Source organism: Trichoderma asperellum, chromosome 5, assembly GCF_020647865.1.
Source record: "Trichoderma asperellum chromosome 5, complete sequence".
In the NCBI taxonomy this organism is placed as follows: Eukaryota; Fungi; Ascomycota; class Sordariomycetes; order Hypocreales; family Hypocreaceae; genus Trichoderma; species Trichoderma asperellum.
In genome coordinates, this window is record NC_089419.1 from 2673567 (window position 1) to 2693662 (window position 20096).

The following is a 20096-nucleotide window of genomic DNA, read 5'->3' on the forward strand; positions in this document are numbered from 1 at the left end:
AGATCGGAGGTGCAGCTTTGATGGTTTTTATCTCAGCATCTCCAGCTGCAACTTCCTGTCGTAGTTCGTCTGCGGTCGGTCTAAACGCAAGAGCCGTTGGAGCCGCATGATACAGTTGAGTTCAACCCATCATGTCTATCTTACAGATTTATGTTTTGACAAATAACCCGACAGGAGCTGTGATATCAACTTCCTTGGTAGCGTACGATGCTCGGATTTGGACGGCAGTGACCAACGATGGCAATAGATGGGATTTTCTTTCCTGCTGCCGGTGACACCGTTTCTGGAGGAGTTGGGAAGGGAAAGGGCTCTTTTATTCTGCAAAAATATGTCCAACGGGTCTGGGAAAGTGTTGTTGTGAATTCGATATCGAAGAGTATTTTGAAATGCTCAATGAAAATGAATTAGCGTGGATCTTGACACCTGTGACTATCAGAAGGGAAGCAGCGCACAGGCTTGATCAGGATGCCTCCTTCATGCCTCCTTCATGTCTTTCATTGAGCGACTAGAACGATTAGGTGAACACTATATTGTATTTATGAAATCGTTAAATGGTTCACCCCCACTATTTGCATTGATATCAACGGAACAAGCTCTTTTAATGAAAAGAATCACAATATCCAGGGTCAAGAGAATCTGTAAAAAAAGAGTTGGCATTTCCAATCCGGGGTATGCAAGCCGCAAAAACACTCCAATATCAAATGTTTACATGAGACCCCCCCCCCCCCCCTTTAAAAAAAAAACAAAAAAATCTCATTCTGAGCGAGTTCTGCTACAGTCATCTGGAGTAACTGAATTCATGACCTATTGGATGAAATGTTTCCATACGAGAGAAGTATTTAAAACAGAGGTCAAAATCGTCGCAAAATCGGCACAAAGATCTTGTACTGTAAATCTTCTAAATTATATTACTTTCTGTTAGGAAATTTGAACACGCCGGAGATCGTTTTGGGACAATGTTACATGCTTACCGCTCTGCAGAAATCACAATATACTCCGTGCCTATACCCTATTTTCTGAGAAGAATTCAATCTGTACTCATCAATAGATAGTTCCGTAAGTAACTATATCGCTTCATCCCAGCGTTGTGATAAATGGCTATTTCAAGTGGCGTCCAGATCTCATCTCTATCACCCTGACCTCTTATAGCCTTATCAGCTCCGTCTTCAAGGAGAAACTTAACGACATGTGCCTGCGATTTGGAATTAAAAGACGGTGCTGGTATTGGTCCCCGGGCTGCCCAGCATAGCGTCGTCCAGCCGTCGAGATCAGCTTCGTTATTGGCAACACCTGGTTGGTCAAGAATTTTACGGACAGTTTTAATATTGCCGCCTTGTGTCGTCCAGTGCAGGGCGTTGCGACCAGCCTTGTCAGTGACATAAATATCGCACCCGAGGTTGAGCAAGTGTTGGAAGCAGTCGAACTGGCTGGCGGCGGCCACATATATTAGCTGGCGGCCCCTCTTATCAGATACTTCAAGGTCTGCGTCGCATTTGTCTTTGTCGGTGAGCAGCTTCAAAACACTTGGGCTCTTCCGACAGCAGGCAAAATGCACGGCAGTTTTGTCAATTTCGTCCAGTATATAACGTTAGTTCATGTCCACCTTTACAACATCCACAAGGTATCGAATTACTTTCAGTAAGTCTTTATTGTCAGAGCTACTGTCGCAAGCAACATGAAGGGCAGTTGTATGAAAGTCGCCGAAGACAAAATCTGCCCATGCTCCAGCTAGGTAAAGCAGCTTCACCATCTTTACATTTGCCTTTTTAAATTTATACAACACCAGACTACATGCAAGCGGAGTGTTTTCACATCGTGATCCTGTGACGCTAATTTGGAAACTATGCCGTGAGTGTTGGCCAAACTCCCAACAGGTAATATCATATCAACGCCTATCTCTGTTTGAGTACGTCTTGTTTCAGTTACTTCTCAACACCATCGCATCAACTCTGATAAAATGTATACGCGATAGAAGCCATCCATTCACTCCTCTACTATTCAAAAGCACCTTGACGTACTTTTACTTATAGAAACAGTCCATCTAATTCTAAGGCGCGGTTTCTGCTTAGCAATTCAATCTAGCATATCCGGCAAGATTATAACAAGACACGCCTTGTATAGATGTCGCAGATGACATTACAGGTTTAAGGATTAAGCAAGCTATAATCTGAAACTAATAAGTTTCTAGTACATACGACCATAGGTAGTGGAGAACTCGGGGTCCCGTCTGCTCCCCCATAGATAAGCCACTAACCGGCAGATTAGTAGTTGGGTGGGTGACCACCAGCGAACACCGGCTGTTGTATGTTTTTATTTTTTTGGTTCTTGTATCTTTTACTTTTGCCCATTGAAATGGCACATGAATTGAGTGATTGTGGCACATGTTGGGCTATTGTATGCCGACTCCACGTTCCCCGCTGCAGTCGGAGAAAACCCCAAATTAGTACTACGGCTATTGGAGGAAAGATTAGCTGGAGATCCAATACACCAAGATAAATCGCTAACCTAATCGAATACCGGCCGTAGGATATTAGGGAACAATCGCGTGCGCGAATCTAGACGTTGATATATCACATTATACCACATATAATTCAGTATAACCGCAGATTCGTTAAATGCTGAAAACGAACTCGCTTATCCTTCGAATAAGCAGTGGAGATGCCTGGTTGACACTGTAACTTCGTATTAGAGCTAACTATTCTCAAATCTTTACTGACAGTTGGTGCTTACTCGCCAACGTGTAGATATTTAACCCTAATATGAAGCATAGCACTCTGTGCTTTGTGTTCTACATGTAATGACTGAAAATACTCTGAAGTTAGATGTGCCACCAAGAAAGACGGACCCTACAATGACAATTAGCTATAATCACAACGAGTTATACATCTGCTAGATCTATATAGTCCATACTTTCAGATTGCTGCTTTTGGCTTTTGCAGAATCTCATCCACAATTCCCAGGTAATCCTGGGATCGGTAAGGTGAAAACGTGTCACGAACTCCAAGCCCTCCCTTTCTCTTTGCCTTTAGTCCCATATCCTTCATCAGCAAATCAATAAAGTGCTGAATCCCACTACCGGGGTTTGGTTCCAAGGTCAAATTCTTCCGAAGAGACCACGCATTCACTTTTGAAATCTCATAATCAATGGCTTCCTTGCTGCCTGGGATATTTAGATCGACAAGGCTATCAAGCCAGCAGACTGCCCATAGAGCAGAAACTTCACTGAGGATATGCGTCTGAAAGCTGATCAAATATCCTAGAAATATGAGAGATCGGTCATTCTGTGCGGCTAAAGACGAAGGCAGCATGTATCGATGTAAACGGTATGGTGTCAGAGCAGCTGTGCTCTGAAGTCCCGGCGAGTCCTTCAGGATTGGAAGAAGTGATAGAACATCTACATCTGCTTTCGTATGAAGCTCTTGCCAATAGTCTTTCGATGTTTGATCTTCCAGTTCTGCGAGCTTAGGCAAGCCTAGAGAAAGCCCGAGGGAAGGCTCAAAGAGCATGTCCTCATTTGACCAACCTGTGCCATACACCAAAGCTTGGCAGTTGACAGTCTCCCCATTAGAAAGACACAGTGTTTGATCTTGCGCAGAAGTTATACGGGCTCGGTGAACGGTGATAAGACCATCTGGCTTGCTTAGTTCTTGGATGAATTTGGGACAGCTATGGAGAGCAGCACCGCCAACAGCCGTGAATAAAGCGCTGTAATATATTAGCTCTCGGTTCGCTTTGGCTGTATACGATACAAACATTCTCACAGCAGGGGCTGGATACTCACCTGTCGCCTTCGGGCAACAATTTTTGTCTATTTGTGTCCGTCATGCCGGCGTACAGCTCACCCGTTCGCATCTTCTTAGCCGCAAAGGACCAGAATTTGTCAATGAACCACGTCCCTAGCCTGTTCTCTCCACTATAGAAAAACCGCCCAAAGAACGTATCAATGCTGAAAATACTAGCGGAAAAGATATCTTTCCACCTTCCAACAAACTGGCCAACGTGAAACCCCCACTTTAGCCGAGTATTGAATAACACGTTGGGGCCGCTGCCTTTGTCGCTGATGATCCAGTGAACTTTCTTACCTGCTTCGATACAAAGGTTTAAGGCATCAATAGCTGATTTACCTCCACCATATATAGCAATGCTTTCGACACTTGTGTCAAGGAGAGCGTTATACTGCTGTCCAATGTCTTTGGTATGCATAACTGGCCCTTTGAACTCAGACGTCATCACGTCTGGATATTTAGGATTCGAAAACAGCCCCGTTGCTACAATTAGTTTTTCGCATGTGAAAGACTCAGATATCTGTTTGCCGTCATTGCCGGTGGTTTGTGTATCCAAAGTCCATCCTCCCTCTGGTGTCGCCCGGCGAACATTCGTGACTCGGCAGGAAAATTTGCATCGTTCGAGGAGACGAAACTTCTGGGCATATTCGTGTAGGTATTCATGGACTTTTATGCCAGGCAGCTCATCCCAATTTTTGAGCCCAATGACACTGGACATTGGTAGATCACTAAAGTCAAATAGACCTACGGGGCCATCTGCAATGAAGCCTGGATAACACCGTGCCTTGGACCATACGCCCCCTACTGTGGCTTCTGAATCGATGATTGTTAACGATATAGTAGGGTTGACTTGTAGATATCTACGTTGTATTAGTAGAAGTTGGGTGAGTTCCCATAGCATATTGCCATATGATGCATAGAGCTCTCATACGTTTTCGCGGCAGCCAGGCCAGCCCATCCTAGTGCTAGTCAGCCATGGATATTGTTTTCTTACTTCAAGGATAAATTTATAAACCTGCGCCAATTATCATAACTTTCGTCGGTTGTTTGGTTTCTTGAGCCATTGCTCCACGTGAGATTCGGGCCTCAATGATTCAACTGAGCTTATATTACCATATAAGAATGATAACTGTTGTATGTACGCATTACAACTTTTGAGTAATACAATATGTAGTAGTTAAAGATGGGCGTTGAAATGATTATCAACAGCCTAGCGGCCCCTTGAAATAGGCCATAGGTCATGCTGTAAGACGCACGTAAGCAATTAGTTAGACAACCAAGCTTTAGCTTTCCAATAATTTTGCCTCTAATGGTACGGCCAAGGATTAATATCGTGAATTCCCATTGGCAAAATCGTCCATCTCGTATCCGTAGAGAGAGTATGTGTCAAGTTAAGATATGGGGCGCTCTACCTTCAAGAGTGGCTGTGTCCAGCGGTTTGCGAACCCGTATTTACTACACGCAAATTGAAACATGGCCGTTCAATGGCTGCTACAAGAGCTGTGTCTACAGAGTCCCAAAAAGTCCTTTAATAGCGCTCAAATTCTATGTCTCCGAAGATCTTGTTCGAAAACGATCTTCCTATTTTGAAAGCTAGTAGCACTCGGCTTTTAGCCAACTGCCCCGAAACAGGAACTCGTAATATACGTAGGCAAAAGCTATGGCTGCTTAAAGATATCAGCACTAAGTAGCTTCAACTACTTGTTTTGAACGGATTACTAATGGATATCTAGGTTGACTCCGCAATCTGACCAAAGTCACGCCCAAGCAGCCGAAAATAGAGCCCTGTTCTTGCTTTTGTCATAGTGATAGATCTCTCGTATAGTAACGGCAGCAAGAATAATAACACAATAACACAGCATCTTTCTCAAATTGGGGGGATGTGGAATCCAGACAAGACTTGAAGCTGCTTATTGACTATTCCCGATAGTAGCGGGCTTATCTACTAACAGAAACAGTCAAAATTATCCGAATATCTGGAGTAATTGGGCCAAGTTAATAACCTTAACAAGAGAGGTCAGGTCAAGATATGACGCTTTCCAATACATATATGATCAAAGATTTATGAGAGTGAACTCATTCTAAAAGTATATAACACTAATTATCATTTTGTCATATTGGTAACATCAAGGGTAGGAAGACCACCCACTTGTTGGCAAATTAGCTAAAAGCCAAACAAATTGCGGTCTTCATCATATCCCCAGTCCTTCAAAACAGGCAAGACTGCCTTTTGAATCATGGTAGGCGGCCCGCAGAGAAGGACCGCATTCTTGTCGCTGGGCTCGAAGGCGTGCTGTTTAATGATATCCTCGTTGACAAAGCCGCTGAGGCCCTTCCACTCATCGCTGGGATGTGATAGCACATGCGCAATCTCGAACTGACCTTTAGAGCTCTCCGAAAACTCAGTAAGTTCTTTCCTCATCAGGATATCATTTTCTGACTTGTTTGCATCAATTACTTTGAGCCTCGTCTTGTCTTCCTTGTCCTTCAGTATTCGTGCAATGATCTGATACCCCGGAGTCACACCTGATCCGCCGAGGATCAAGGAGATGTTGTCAAATGCGTATTCTTTGTCATCAACAGCAAGATGACCATGACCCTTATAACGAATTCCACCAGAGGGCCCCTTAATCTCAATCTCTTCGCCCTCTCGGAGGCAATCGAGTATGTTGCTAATGGTACCACCAGGCTGATCTTGATCTGGAAAGTACGTTTTGACAACTAGGTCGAAAGTACCGTCTTCCTCGTCGTCCAGAACGGGCCGTACTGGTGTGTACGGCCGCACAACCAGTCGATCTTCAAAATGAAAACCAACTTGAATATGCTGGCCTGTTTCTAGGCCAAGTTTTTTGGCTGGAGGTGGGAGTGCAAATGAGTATTGTTGGGTATCGTCTGACAAACGCTTTGTCTTGATCAATTTTGCTTGGGTCCACCTAAAAGAGTTATACCTCCCATCAAAGCATTTCAACGGCGGAATGTAACTTACTTGTGTTCATTCAGCGCTGCATTAGAGTTTCCCTTGCCTGTTTGTGAGTTGTCTTCGTCTTTCTGCTGGGCAATCCGTTTCATATAATCCATTGCCTTCTCTGTTACTTTCCCAATAATGCAATCTATATGCCAAAGTTAGAAATCCACAAACAGCGCATATTCATGCCTGGTTAAATCTACTAGTGATTTCGACTCACCTTTCAGTTTGCTTTGGGCGTAATCATCGTGAATACTCATAAACTCGTCGGTTGTGTCCATGTGCACAGCGCCAGCGTGTGCCATAATAGGCCCTTTACCACCAGGATGCCAGCCTAAGACACTAGTTGCATCGTATACATTGCCATCCACGACAATCCAACAGTCATCCTCTGTGTGATGTTTTTCTATTTCCAGACGAGTAAATTGTTTCTCTGGACTAGATGCTTTCCGTTTGACCTCCTCAATCTTCTCTTCCGTGGATGGCTTCATCCATCCATCCATGCCATTACCCGCGTCAACAGGGTGTCGGAAGAGTAGATATGCTTCCTCATCATCTGGGTTCTCGATGATTTCGGGTTTTACTTCATACCAGCAGTTGTTCATCATCCTGATATTTGTTTAAAATTTCATCAGCAGTGCGCCATTGAGATTATACTTTGGGGGGGAGGATCTCTTACCCTTCAATGTTCCATATCGGTTTTGGAGGCTGCGTATTTCTATGCTCATCAACCGCGCGAACCATTATGCTCTGTGCACGGATAAGCTTGCTGACGTCCAGGTCAATATGCCAATGCAGCCAGGTCCAAAATTTCCTACCATGCCGAATCGGCGCTTCTGGAAACTAGTTACTATGGGTTAGTAGTACGAAGTAAAGGCAGAAACAGAGTCAAGTTACCTTCCGGACACAGTAAAGCCAGTCAATTCCACCATTCAAACTTATCTCCACTCGAGCAACCTCATTGCCGTTTCCACTGTAGGCGAAGCCCTCGATTTTGTAAATCTTGCCCTTTTTCACGTCAACCAGCTTGATCTGCTCGCCCTGACTTGGCCGCACGATGACAGAGTTCAGCATCTGTGTGCTGCACTGAGTACTTGGATGATGGTACATAATCTGTGCAATGTCCGAGCTAGGGTCTGTTACAAAACTGGGAAGTTGCCGATTGTCGTAAATAAAGTAATGGCTGTTGTTTTCATAGTCAGTAACCCAAACTTTTGCTAGCCACTTTACAGACCGTGCTCCCACCCAGCCAGGAAGTATCAGTCGCAGTGGGTATCCATGATCCGGGGGAATTGGATGGTCGTTCATCTCATAAGCGAGCATCACATCGTTGGTCGGGTCCATAACGTATTCAAGCGGAGTACAAGAGGCGTACTTCCCTTCGCTAAGTTCGTCGGCGCCTTCGTAATTGACCCAGTATCGTTTGTGGGAAGCTTTCTCCATGAGTGACTGAATATCTGCTTCTAGTAGGACGTCTCGCAGTAATACTCCTTTCCAATAAGCACACCCACCGGCAGCAGCGGTGTAGTTGAAAGCCCTCGTTTTCCGAATCATATTCAGTTCCTTCCTGCGGTTGCCATCACAAGCGATGAATACCGGTATATTAATGCTGGTGAACCGGTTTGTCAGCTCCTCCATGTCCAAGGTCAATGTTTTGCCAGCAGTTATCTCAACCTTGTGGTTTTCCCAGAGCAGATGTGGAACAGCACCGTGATTCCGAACGTAATGTACTGGTGATGGCGTGGTGAACCCGGCATCAAAGAGAGTAGTCAGGTCAACCTCTGCATTCAGCGGGTGCTTTCCCGTAAGTCGGATCAATTTGTCACTGCGAGGGATCCAACTATCCGGGGAGAACTGGTCAGCCTCATCTATTTGCTGAGGGAGATCCTCGTTGTAGTGTGGAGAGCGACCCTTGCCATCATTTTGCCTTATTGAGGACCGGTACTTTTGTTCATATTGGAGGCACCGCAGCAGCGACTCCTCTTCTACTGAGCGTTTTGTTTTCCTCTCGTCCTTCTGTGCTTCATCCTCTTGATCCTTCTTTTCATCCTGTCTTCCATGGGTGCTATCCCCCTGCTTCTGTTTATTCTTTTTTTCCTCCTCCTTCAATTTCCTCTCTTTCTGCTCCTTCTCCTTTGCTTTCTTCTCCGCTTCCGCTTTTTTTTTCTGATTGATCGGCCACGGCTGATCTTGCTTAATGAAACCCTCTGTAGTATGCAGGACATACCGCCAGAACTTTGGGTGTACATCCGGCTTTTCCAAATGAAAATCCTATCCCAGCAGATTAGACTCTGTGTCCTTTTAGAGCTGACGGATATTTTGGACGTAATCTTACAATTTGTCTTTGCATGATATCCCGAACAGTAACCAATTCTCCTTTCTTCACCTTGCTACGGAGCTCGCCGAGCGTTTCCTCCGCGATTCCTTCCAGCTCCTGGACCTTTTCATCCCCGCCGTGAGTCAAGCCGATGAATCGAGCATCGCGCCCGCGAGTACCGACGCGATGACTGTGCGTCTGCGTCCAGTCAGGCTCGTTAAGGATTTCGAGACCTGAGGCACCTGAATGCTTCTGCGCCGACATAATGGACTTGTTCTTGGTGAAGAATTGGATTAAACCAACTTGTGATTGGTGCCAACTAATGTTTTCTTTCTATGATAGTATAATAAAGACAGTGGTGCGAGATCTTTAGGGTTAAATCTAATAATAAAGTCAGACTCTGTGAAACTTGCTTGCGCTCCAATCGCGTATTCTTTCTGTCGATCCATTTGACACACGCCCCTGGATATAGTCTACAAGGCAGCTTCGCCACAGCAAGTGAAAACCAACCGCAGAGGCAGTTGCGAGCTAGATTGCCGGAGAAGTTGAGCTCAGATGACGAGTAACAATGATGTCATCGGAAAGTTGACTTTCCATATTCTGCCCGATTATAACAACCATCCATGTCGAAAGCAAGCAGTGTGCTTAGCCGTGTAGGATTTCCTCGGAAGATAGGACTCGTCACAATTACGTTGCAAATAACAGTGGTGTGCCTGTTCATCACGACAGGCTCGCTTGGGTAAGTTTGGTTTACATCCAATACCTAATCAGTAAGCTGCGGAACATAGAACTTCATCAGAGAGCCAAAAATATTTTGCATTTATTGTCGAGTGATGGGAAAATATCAAGTAGTAAATCTCTAATACGGAAATAGTAATATTTTGGTATAGGGAAAGCCCTAAATTATAACTACATAGTTGAATCCTAGGTTAACTTAGCTATGTAAAGGCATGGCATTCCCGTGTCGCGAAACGCGAAACCTTGGCTAGTACGAACTGAATCGCAGGCTGAAGATCGAACCTGCTGATAGAATCAGAAGATACGCTGAGAAAACATAGTCAGACAATGTGATCTTCTGATCACACGTTGGTAGTATATGTCAATGTCTGCTTCTTCCCATCTCCAAATCAGCGACACTTCCGTTATAAAATAAACCTCTAAATCCTCCCCCCTCAATAATTACTGTAATTTTAGTTTATTGTATTTTGAGAATCCATGACCGTCTTCTAGGCGATTTGAATCAACGCCGTAATTTTCCGCTCTAATTGACGGGGCATAGTTCAGCATCTATCCATGGATTACGCAACAACTGCTCAGCGAATGAATGAAGTCTCAGACGAACATCATATTGCCAGGGCTTTCAAGATCATATCGGGTTTCAATAAGCGCAGGGAATACGCCTGCCAGAAAAAAACAAAGGAAGCAGACAAACAAGATCAATATCCGCCAAGCATCTTTAGCAGATGCCATTGGCTTGCTACGCACAGCGGGTCACTGATAATTCATTCCTTTTCATAATGTGTCCATCCCAAGAGTTTACAAGCCTTCTCAGTCGTCCAGAATCCCCGGTTCCCAGACATGTCGCGTCTGATTTGCGTCTTGGGATAGTACTTTCTTGCCAGACCGTCCGATGGAGTGTCCTGCGTAGTTGTTGGCGCGACAATGTTCAATACCTGACAACCACCTAGATTGTCAGCCTTCTCAACAGCAAGAAGAGAGGCCCTTGCGACTGCTTCTGGATTGACCCAGCCCCACAGTTGCCGGACAGCCGATTGTTCCCAGCGCTCTCTGTGCTCTTTCTGAACACTTTTCAGCGGCGCCACTTCGTGGATACGCAGACAAGCAATGTTCATCCCAGGAAACCATTCGACAAAAGATCGAGCTTGGGATTCGGCTTCTTCTTTGGCCAATGCGTACGAGTCCGTTGGCCGCTGGGGCGCATCTTCGTCAATTGGAAAGTAATCGAAATGCAGCGGCCGGTTCGAGAACGCGAGCCCAACTGCATTGACGGATGACGCGTAACACACCCTTTTAATGCCCAAGCTACCGGCCGCATGGAACCCGTTGAATGAAGAGTTGACGTTGTTGTTGTGGACTTTCCAATCAGGCTTGCCGACTGGATCAGGCAGAGCGGCAAGGTGGATGACAGCGTCGCAGCCTTTAAACGCTTCAACCGTGGCATTGTAGTCGTTGGCTACATCGGCTGTTTTCATTTCAGACTGTGCCGTGCCATCGTATTCTTGCTCGGTGCGGTTGATCTGAACAGTACGGTGGCCAGCAGCAGAACAGACCTTGACTGCAGTTCTCCCAACCGTGCCCCGTGCGCCAGTAATAGCAATCTTCATATTGCAGATGATTTACATGGTACGATACAGGATGGAGATGGATCAACCTCGCATCTTCCTCCCTACCAGCACTTCTTTCAGACTAAATCCGGTAGCCATGGCCGCACTTTAGGATGAGGTGATGGATAGCACGGCTGGCTCTGCGTCAATGACACGTATAACATGTCATAGGCTAGACCCTATTGCTAAGTGGTTCTGTGGTGTTTTCCGGTACCTCCACTGAAACTGTATCTCCGCGGAGGATCTCACTAGGGATCTTGAACAAAGTCGCAGATCAAACGTCGATTTTCACTAATGACGGACAAGACACGCAATGTTGAGACAGCTCGAGTTCCTGGTGCCTAGGGAGTCGGCGCCACAACTCAGACAGCTCGGTCCAGTCACAAGAGACAACGCCACAAGGAGAGAAAAGCGAGGTGGCCGCTAACTAAAACCGAAAGCCCGCTTGGTTTTGGTGTTAGATGTATATATATACTGATATTTGCAAGGTAACCATTTTTCCTGATTAAATGTGCCTGCGATCCGGATGTGTAAGATAGTCAATGACATAGCCTAGTGAAGACGGCGACCACCCATCAGCACCCAACTATTGAGGTAGCAAATAAATAAATACATAAATAAATAAACAGAGACAAGACAGACCCAAGGGAAAAGGTGGAGTTCTGTTAGCGCTAATGGGGAAAAACGCTGCCGAGACGAAAGGACAGTAGCAAGAGCTGTCTCGGCCAATTCCACACCGAGCCAGCAAGCCAATAGTCTACGCGATTGAGGAACTGCGGTGCTCATGGCATGAATCCAGGGATACTTTTTTTTTCTCTCACATCTCTAATTCCAGACCAGACAAGTAGGGCACCCACTTAACCATATACACCGTGTGTATCGATGCGGATATCTTTTTGTCCGCTGCATAAGATATGTGGGCTATCCAATGAATCTACAACTTACACTAGAAGAGCAGATATCTATCGTTGAATGAACGTTCTATAAAGCCTGGCCCTATACTCATATGTGGTAGACAGCAATGAATCGCGGATGCCAACAGAAGTTCCATTTTATTAATTATATTTTGTCGTCATCGAGAATTTACGACTGGCTATATGTATTGTGCGTGCGTCATATGCCAAGGGTTATTTGGTACGCGCTCGGCGTTGGCTTGGTATCTGAAGAATGAAACATTTCAAAGATCAAAGGGCATAATCTTCGGTCATTTGATGGGCTATAGCCAGGTAATGAAACCTCATTGTAAAATTCAAGGGCGTAACAGATAAATATATGCTGCGCGGCCACAGCTGTCTCCTTATTATTATTATTATTTTTTATCCTTCCTCTTCATCTACAATCTGGGTTCTACATAGATAGTGCAAAATATTGGAAACCATTTTTCTAGTACAATAAAACCAATGCATAAAAGGAATAAGGCTCACTAAATGATGTACAACTAAGCAGGATCGATACAAGATGAACTTGGCGCTGTATCATGATTGTGTTGGTTCTGGGCGTCAGTCTGGCCTCAGCCAACTCTGAACTGGCTATTAAGAACGACATAGATTGTACGACACCCACCATTCTTCTTTCTCCTACTTGGGCAGTTGACTCTATCTTGACTTACATACATCACTACTTCGAACTCCGACGCAACTGGTTGATTGCCCTATTCCTATCTGCCCCACGACCACTACCGCAGCAACACCTACCGTTATTACTATCTTCGTATGCAGCCAATAGTGCAGTGTCGCTTGTCTTGGAAGAAACGCTGCTTGCTGGAATGCCTGGGTAGAGTCGGGTTTCTCAAGATGGCAGGTATAGCAATGCCTCTGTGGAAGAGCTACCCGTGCTAATAGTCGACTTCTGGTTTAAACAAGCTCATGTTGAAACTTTTGTAGCTAATGGGATATACCCGATTCTTTTGATGCTCAGTTAGGATTGTGTGCTTCAATTTCACTAAACGCCAATCGTATATCACTATTCGCCTATGCAAGATACACGTATTCCATTACATGGGCAGTGTTAACAACAGACTTCAATTATGGATATTTGGTTGAATCGAAAGTCAGAGACGAAGCAACTGTATTGGGAAGCTATTGTGAATAATACACGAGGTTGAAACACCTTCTCTTTGCACATGCTCCCAACTTCATTGCCCATTTATCCATCTTATAACAATCCTAGATTCATTCACCCAAGTCCCCCAGATTGTATCGATGCTGTCAGACTCACCGCTCAGAGCTCGACCGTTCCAACATCTCAGCTATTCTCCCATACCCGTGGTATCTTGCTAAAGAAGCCGGCGTGTAGCCGTAGTCATCCACAACATCGACTTTTGCACCAGCAGCTATCAGTAGCTTCACAATGGCCTCGTCGCCATTCGCAGATGGCCAGAATATCGGTGATCTGCCTTTCTTCGACAAAACGTTGACGTTGACGTTGACGTCTTTCCTCTGCGTAAGAAGCTCCACAATGGCCGTGTGACCGTAGCGAGTAGCAGCGCATAATGGTGTTATAAATGTAAGGTCGGGATTTTCAACATCTGGGTCTACTCCCTCCTTCAGAAGCTTATCGACGGTTACCACGTCTCCACCCTTTGCCGCGTTGAAGAATGCCGCAATTGTTGCCCATTCCTTCCGAAGAGGGAGAAATCCATGGCGGTTGCACAAGAGCTTGAGGACATCCTTCTGCCCAGATGCGGCGGCTGCAAGACATACCGAATCCCGTACCAAAGCTGAAACGTCGCTGAGCCGCTTATCAAGAAGGAGATTCATCACGTCCTCGCCGTAGTACACGTTCCCTGCAGCCGTTATTAGTATGTCCTCTGTAATTTCGATCTCGTTTCCACGCTCCTCTAGCAGAAGCGATGTAATCCCTCTGTCATTTCCCACAGCGGCCTTCATTACTTTCTCGGTAATGGTAATTTCACTTCCGCGCTCTCTGAAAAGCAATTGCATAATTGATCTGCTGCTTCTTCCGCCTCCAACCGCGGCTAGAACAATATCCTCTGTTATCTTGATCATTTCCCCATAAGTCTTGAAAAGCAGCAGCACGACTGCTCTACCGCTTCGCTGATTACTTACGGCAGCCTTCACGATACTCTCCGTAATCTGAATCTCACTTGCAAACTTCTCCAGCAAGAATAGCAAGGCCGCCCTGCTCTTTCTAGCGGCGGTTTTCACAATTTTTTCCGTGATTTTGATCTCGTCTCTGCGTTTTTGAAACAGCAAGGCCAAAACTGCTCTGCTCTTTTCTCTATTCTTAGCTGCGGCTATCATCACGTCTTCTGTGATCTTAACTTCGCTTCCGTACTTCTCTAGAAGCCAAATCATCATTGCTCTCCCGCAAGTGGAATTTTTCGCCATGGCTTTAGTGATTTGCTCTGTGATTTTGACATTGCTTTTGCGGAGAAGCGTCGTTAAAATTGGTGCGGCGTTGTCGTGGTTCCTGGCGGCAGTTATGATGACATCCTCTGTGATCTCAACCTTGCTTCCATACTTTTCGAAAAGCAGCGTCATGACTAATGTGCAGTCCCTAAAGCCTCCTACAGCAGCCTTGACGATGTCCTCCGTGATTTTGATCTCCTTCTCGCATTTCTCCAGAAGGAATCTCATTCCCTCATTGGAATGGCTCTCTGCAGCAGCCTTGATAACTTCTTCAGTAATCTTGATCTGGCTTCCGCACTTCTCAAGAAGTAGTGCGATGGCATCGCTGGAAGAGTTCCATGCAGCGGCCTCGACCACGTCTTCTGTGATCTGGAACTCACTTCCACGCTTCTCAAGGAGTAATGCCATGGTCGGGCGACCCTGAGACGCCGCCGCAGCCCTTGCTACAGTTTCGGTAATTCTAACCTCATCTCCACGCTCTTTTAAAAGTAGAGATACCAATTCGAAGCCGAGGGAGCGGTTACCTGCAGCAGCCCTCATCACGCTCTCTGTTATTTTGACCTCATTTGGCCGTCGAGCCAGAAGAAGCCTCATCGTTTCAAGTCCACTACCGTAATTGTCTGCCACAGCTACAAGGATATCCTCTGTAATCTGGATCTCATCTCCACGCGCTTCGAGAAGTAAAGCCATCACCTTTGTGCTTCCACGAAAGCTTCTGGCTGCGGCCTTGATCACGTTCTCCGTACATCTAACGTCATTTCCACGATACTCGAGAAGAAGTTCTATCGCTATATCGGCGTCCCAAGACGATGCGGCAGCCATTATAACGGGTTCTGTAACATGAATCTCATCTCCATGCTTTTCGAAAAGCCACGTCATGAGCGCTCCACCCCCCACCCCGTGCTCTACCGCGGCTTCAAGCACAGCTTCTGTGATCTTGAGCTTATTCTCAGATTTTTCAAGAAGTAATGCCATTGCTGCCCTGCTGGTGGCAGAATTCATTGCTGAATCTATAAGCATGTCTTCTGTGACTCCAATCTCGTTGGCATTGTTCTCGAGAAGAAGCAAGGTCATCCTTTTGCTATGTGTGTAATTCCTTACCGCGGCTCGAAAAACATCTTCGGTGATCTGGATTTCATCTCTGCACTCGTCAAGTAAAACAGACATCACCTCTATGCCCTTCTCCCGGTTTAGAGCGGCAGCTATGACAACATCTTCGGTGATATCAACTCTGTTCTCTCGCTTAATTAGTATTTCCATCACAGCTCCACTGTCATCATATTCACTACTGGCCGCTGCTTGGAGCACTCCCTCTGTGATCTCAATCTCTTTCTCACGCTGTTCCAGCAACAGAGTCATCGCCTCTTCTCCGTCTTGGCAAGCAGCCGCGGCCTCCACGACAGCTTCTGTGATCAAAACATCATCCCACTGTGAACTCTGCATGTACTTGATGATTTTTGCACCGAAAATAGCCACCAAACTGGCCAGCGCTTCATTCGAGATCTTCACATTCTCATGCAAGAGGAATTCCACGATGTCTTGGCTGCAGGAATGGTTTATTTTCAACATCATTACAAAGTCCTCTGTAATAACAAAGTCATCTAGGCTCTTCAATAATAGGCGTATCACTGAGGCACCATACTTTCCATTAGCTGCAGCTGCTCTCATGAGCGACGGAGTAACAACGACGCGCCGATTGCTTTCCAAAAACGATTGCATCATTTCTTGATCAAAGTAGCGAGCTATTGCGTGAGCAGCTTCCGTGGTAAATTGAACGTTGCCGCGTCTCACCAGGGCACTCAAAGCATCAGAGCCTGCAAGACCACTATTGGCCGCCAGCTTAACTCTGTTTTGATCGACAATGGTGCCTTTGGCACGGAATTCAGACAGTTCTGGCAGCCACGGGATGTGAGCTCTTGTCGCAATATCCCATACAGTTTCTGCCTTGTCGAGGTCCAGGATGCCAGCAACCTCCCCCCATGCCAGCAGCGTGGGGGACCTTGGCTCTGTTATCTGGCGGATGATATTGGCGAAGCCGCTGATATCGTCCTCAGCCTGAATATGACGGTGCCAGTTGCGCGCAGCGTAGCGAAGGAAAGGGTACTGTCGGATCCTCTGATCCAGCTCCGCACGATCACAACAAGGCCCGCTCTTGAATTCCGAGAAACACAAATATACCATGCAAATCCTTCCCAGATATGCAGAGGGGCGTAGAATGCGGCAGAACTCAGCAGCAGCCAGATGCCCACTCAAGAGGAGAAAGTCCTTTGCTGACTGGTGTATCAGATAGACCTTGCCAAAGCTAATTTCCAGGATGGCGACACTTGTGACAACGTACTCTGTAAGTCGAATCATATATTTCTTCGTGGATTCCACACTACTAGAATCGTGCTGAACGGAGAGCGCTTCTTGTAGCTCGGGCAAGGTCAAAGCTTGTTGGCCGTAAACAACCCAAGCGAGAAGTTTCTGCTGTATTTCATTCTCGCTGCGCATGATCTGTGTCATGATATCTTCATAAAGAGCTGTCAAGTCCGAAGGACTCTGAGTAATGATTTTCTCCATGTCCACCTCCGATAGCGGTGATGTCACGGCCTTGATCTTCTTTAGAACAATAGATATCCATATGAAAGTCTGCCCGGCACGGCTCGTCAGCAGTTTAATCGCATTACCATGAAGATCGTCACTCAGGCCAATTTTCTCAATCTGAGATCGAATAAACACCTCTAGGTCTTGAGGATTGGCTTTCAGATGTATGAACGGACGCTGTTCCAGCACACGGCTCAGTTCTACTGTCGGGCGGCTAATCATGAGTGCCTTGATAATGAGGTTTGTGGGCTTATTAATGGATGATGATTTGATGAGCTTTGAGAAAAAGTCTGGCAATCTGGGGGTCGGCGAGTCATCCCGACACTCGTCCAGCGCGTCAAATACACAGTATATTGTGCCAAAAATAGATGTACGTAGCAGTTCATCTAGAACTCTCCACAAGATGTATTCGGGTATAACAGGTGACTCAATATCAAACTTTTCTGAAATGGCCTGGAAAGCATGTCCGCGGCGATGCAAAATGAGTTGTTTGATGAGCGATCTTAGCGCCGCTTCCACGGTTCGGAGACTTTGATCCTGGTCATAGAAGAAGAAATAGATGACGGTAGGTTTAGAACCAGGGTCAGAGATAGCGCTCTCCAAGTGGTCCAGGAGAAACTTGGCCAAGACGGTTTTCCCTTGGCCTGCTGACCCTCTAATCCAGAGAATAGAGGACTCGTTGCTATCTTTCCAAGAAAGAAATTGCTTCTCGCGTAAGAACCAGCGAAGTGTCCCAGGCGCTGGTTCATCAACCTTGCCATGTCGAAACCAGTCATAGTTTGGAGAGTTGAGGGTGTTGACGTATTGAGATTCCAAAGCTGATAACTCTATAAATATTTTAGTTTATATGTGTGCTCTCAAACTGTCTCTTTCTTCTTGGAGACGCTTACTTTTTTGGTGACTGATGAACCGTGATTTAACAATCGGCAGCGCTTGGTCTATTAATTGCTTGATCCTTGCTTCTATAATAGCATAATCCTGATTGGATGGATTATGGAATTTGACAATATTGGAATGATCCGCATCGATAGGAAGGTGGTCGTATGTTTTTTCGTTCTTACTAACATGTGTAGCAGATGTGTGCGGTACCATCATGACCTTCTGTCCAGTCCTTTCCCACGACGCTGTTTTCACAGACCACTATACAGAGTAAGAGGATATCTATGTAGCGATGCATGGACTGGAGTGCTTACCTCAACTGTCGGAGTCATTTGTGTTTCATAAACACATATGATTCGTGAGCTGTCGATTGTGAACCGCTCGTAAAACATGCTCTGTAGTAGACTCAAGAAACGTGATGACTCTGAAAGATCTCTCACTAGTGCTTCGTTTGGCTGCCCCTTGACCATGGCCATAAGACTTGAAGTTTCAATGCCTCTATTAGGAACGCCAAACAACATAAGCGCATAACATGACATGAAAACGGCTTTATCGTCATCACTGCCGTCACAGGCTTGGACAAGGGCCTGGGCACCAAGATTAACAATTCGAATACTGTCTTGTGGGTGGTTTATAAAATAGCATTCATTTTACCACACATGAAGTCTATGTTTGATAAGAGAACGGGTTTTCGTCGTACCTGCTTCAATACGAGGCCGCCAAGACTGTGTCCAATAAATATAAGGGGCCGGTTTTTCTGCACAGTGTCAGTTTGATCAACTCGGTATTCTCATGGTTACCAAACTTACAGACTCGCCAGACCTAGACGTTTTAACAGACTCGAGCAGTTTCTTTGATAATTCAAGAATAGATGCCTCCGACTGACTTCCTGGCAACTTGGTATCATAGCCATATATCATGATGCGCGCATTTGGAACTGAGGGCGGGAGAAAATCGCGAAGCCACATATCTGGCCCGCTTCTTGCCTTCCAAGAGCCAAAGGCATGCCCAGACAGCCCAGTCACTGCAATTATACTAGGTAGGCGGAGAAAGGTCAAGGTCAAATTCATAACCACCACGCAGCCAAGGATGACTCACTCTACTGCTGGGCTTTGAAGGGGAGCGGCCAGAGGCGTGAGGCCGAAGAAGTCCTCATCGACAAACAGCCGAGTGGCTCCCTCGCCAAGTTTACGCTTCAAAGACACCTCTAGGTCGCCAAGCGCTGGGGCTACATGAAATGTAACGGTGGCTACACAAAAGCGCTCCGAAAGGCCAACGATGGCAGCCGGTGTAAAGGACCATCCCAGTATATTGTTGGAGGTAAAGTCTGAGGTGGTTTTGGATAGGCTTCTCAGAATACCACGAAACTGATCTTTAGTCACATCTCGAGGGATGTTGGAGATCCTGATGGTCAGGTATTTTCGTGAATTTTTGCGGGGTATATGCGGCTGTGTATTGTAATTTGGACGAGGGACGATAAACGCCAGTCCAAAGGACAGGAATATCGCAAGTATCACTGTTGAGACGAGAAGAATGAATATAGCCATAGCAATAATGTCACATTCTTTGTTGAAGGAGGGGGGGAACAATATAACGAGATGAGACGACGCAGCTTAGGGCTGGAAATTAGCAGCTTGGAGTTTTGTGGACAAGGCAGAGAGGCATGGGTGCTACCCAGCCTTGTCCCTGCAGTAGAGAGTGTCTCATAACTGGAGCGAAGGATTTGGCCACATCCTGAGGGAAAAAAAAAAAACAAGCAGGGAATATGTACGTGAGCAAATGGTGCACAAATATCCTTCACAGGAATATGGAATGCAGCATCATAATTAAATTCATTCACTAGATGTC

The 20096-nt window shown here is 45.9% G+C and overlaps 3 protein-coding genes across 4 annotated transcripts; all 3 read right to left on the reverse strand.

Moving 5' to 3' along the window:
- Window positions 1-2912: 2912 nt before the first annotated feature.
- On the reverse strand, window positions 2913-4503 carry TrAFT101_009035 (uncharacterized protein; the record flags this gene model as incomplete). The annotated part of the gene is made up of 2 exons (XM_024901423.2): window positions 2913-3705; window positions 3782-4503. 2 exons carry the CDS (start codon window positions 4501-4503, stop codon window positions 2913-2915), a joined length of 1515 nt encoding a protein of 504 aa, XP_024755168.2.
- A 5462-nt stretch (window positions 4504-9965) lies between these two features.
- On the reverse strand, window positions 9966-11488 carry TrAFT101_009036 (uncharacterized protein). Its single transcript, XM_024910371.2, has one exon. The coding sequence runs from the start codon at window positions 11410-11412 to the stop codon at window positions 10570-10572; it is 843 nt and encodes a 280-aa protein (XP_024755170.1). The 5' UTR covers window positions 11413-11488; the 3' UTR covers window positions 9966-10569.
- Window positions 11489-13413: 1925 nt separating this feature from the next.
- Window positions 13414-19902, reverse strand: TrAFT101_009037 (uncharacterized protein). 2 transcript variants are annotated; one of them, XM_024909077.2, is made up of 6 exons: window positions 19347-19902; window positions 19058-19283; window positions 18949-19005; window positions 18563-18835; window positions 18260-18509; window positions 13414-18196 (listed from the first exon to the last, which is right to left on the reverse strand). In XM_024909077.2, the coding sequence occupies exons 1-6, from the start codon at window positions 19793-19795 to the stop codon at window positions 13626-13628; spliced, it is 5826 nt and encodes a 1941-aa protein (XP_024755171.2). In that variant the 5' UTR covers window positions 19796-19902; the 3' UTR covers window positions 13414-13625. The 2 variants fall into 2 exon arrangements, with proteins under 2 accessions (XP_024755171.2, XP_065984626.1); XM_066128506.1 differs by having other exon boundaries at window positions 18563-19005.
- Window positions 19903-20096: the final 194 nt, after the last annotated feature.

What these genes read in the sequence shown, in the direction of transcription:
- TrAFT101_009036 (XM_024910371.2), bottom strand. Translation starts at nt 11,412, where the DNA reads ATGAAGATTGCTATTACTGGCGCACGGGGCACGGTTGGGAGAACTGCA.
- TrAFT101_009037 (XM_024909077.2), bottom strand. Translation starts at nt 19,795, where the DNA reads ATGGCTATATTCATTCTTCTCGTCTCAACAGTGATACTTGCGATATTC. An exon ending in GCGGCCTCGTATTGAAGCAG is followed by an intron (nt 18,836 to 18,948) that starts GTACGACGAAAA and finishes CTTGGTGCCCAG; the next exon opens with GCCCTTGTCCAAGCCTGTGA. An exon ending in GTTCATCAGTCACCAAAAAA is followed by an intron (nt 18,197 to 18,259) that starts GTAAGCGTCTCC and finishes AAATATTTATAG; the next exon opens with AGTTATCAGCTTTGGAATCT.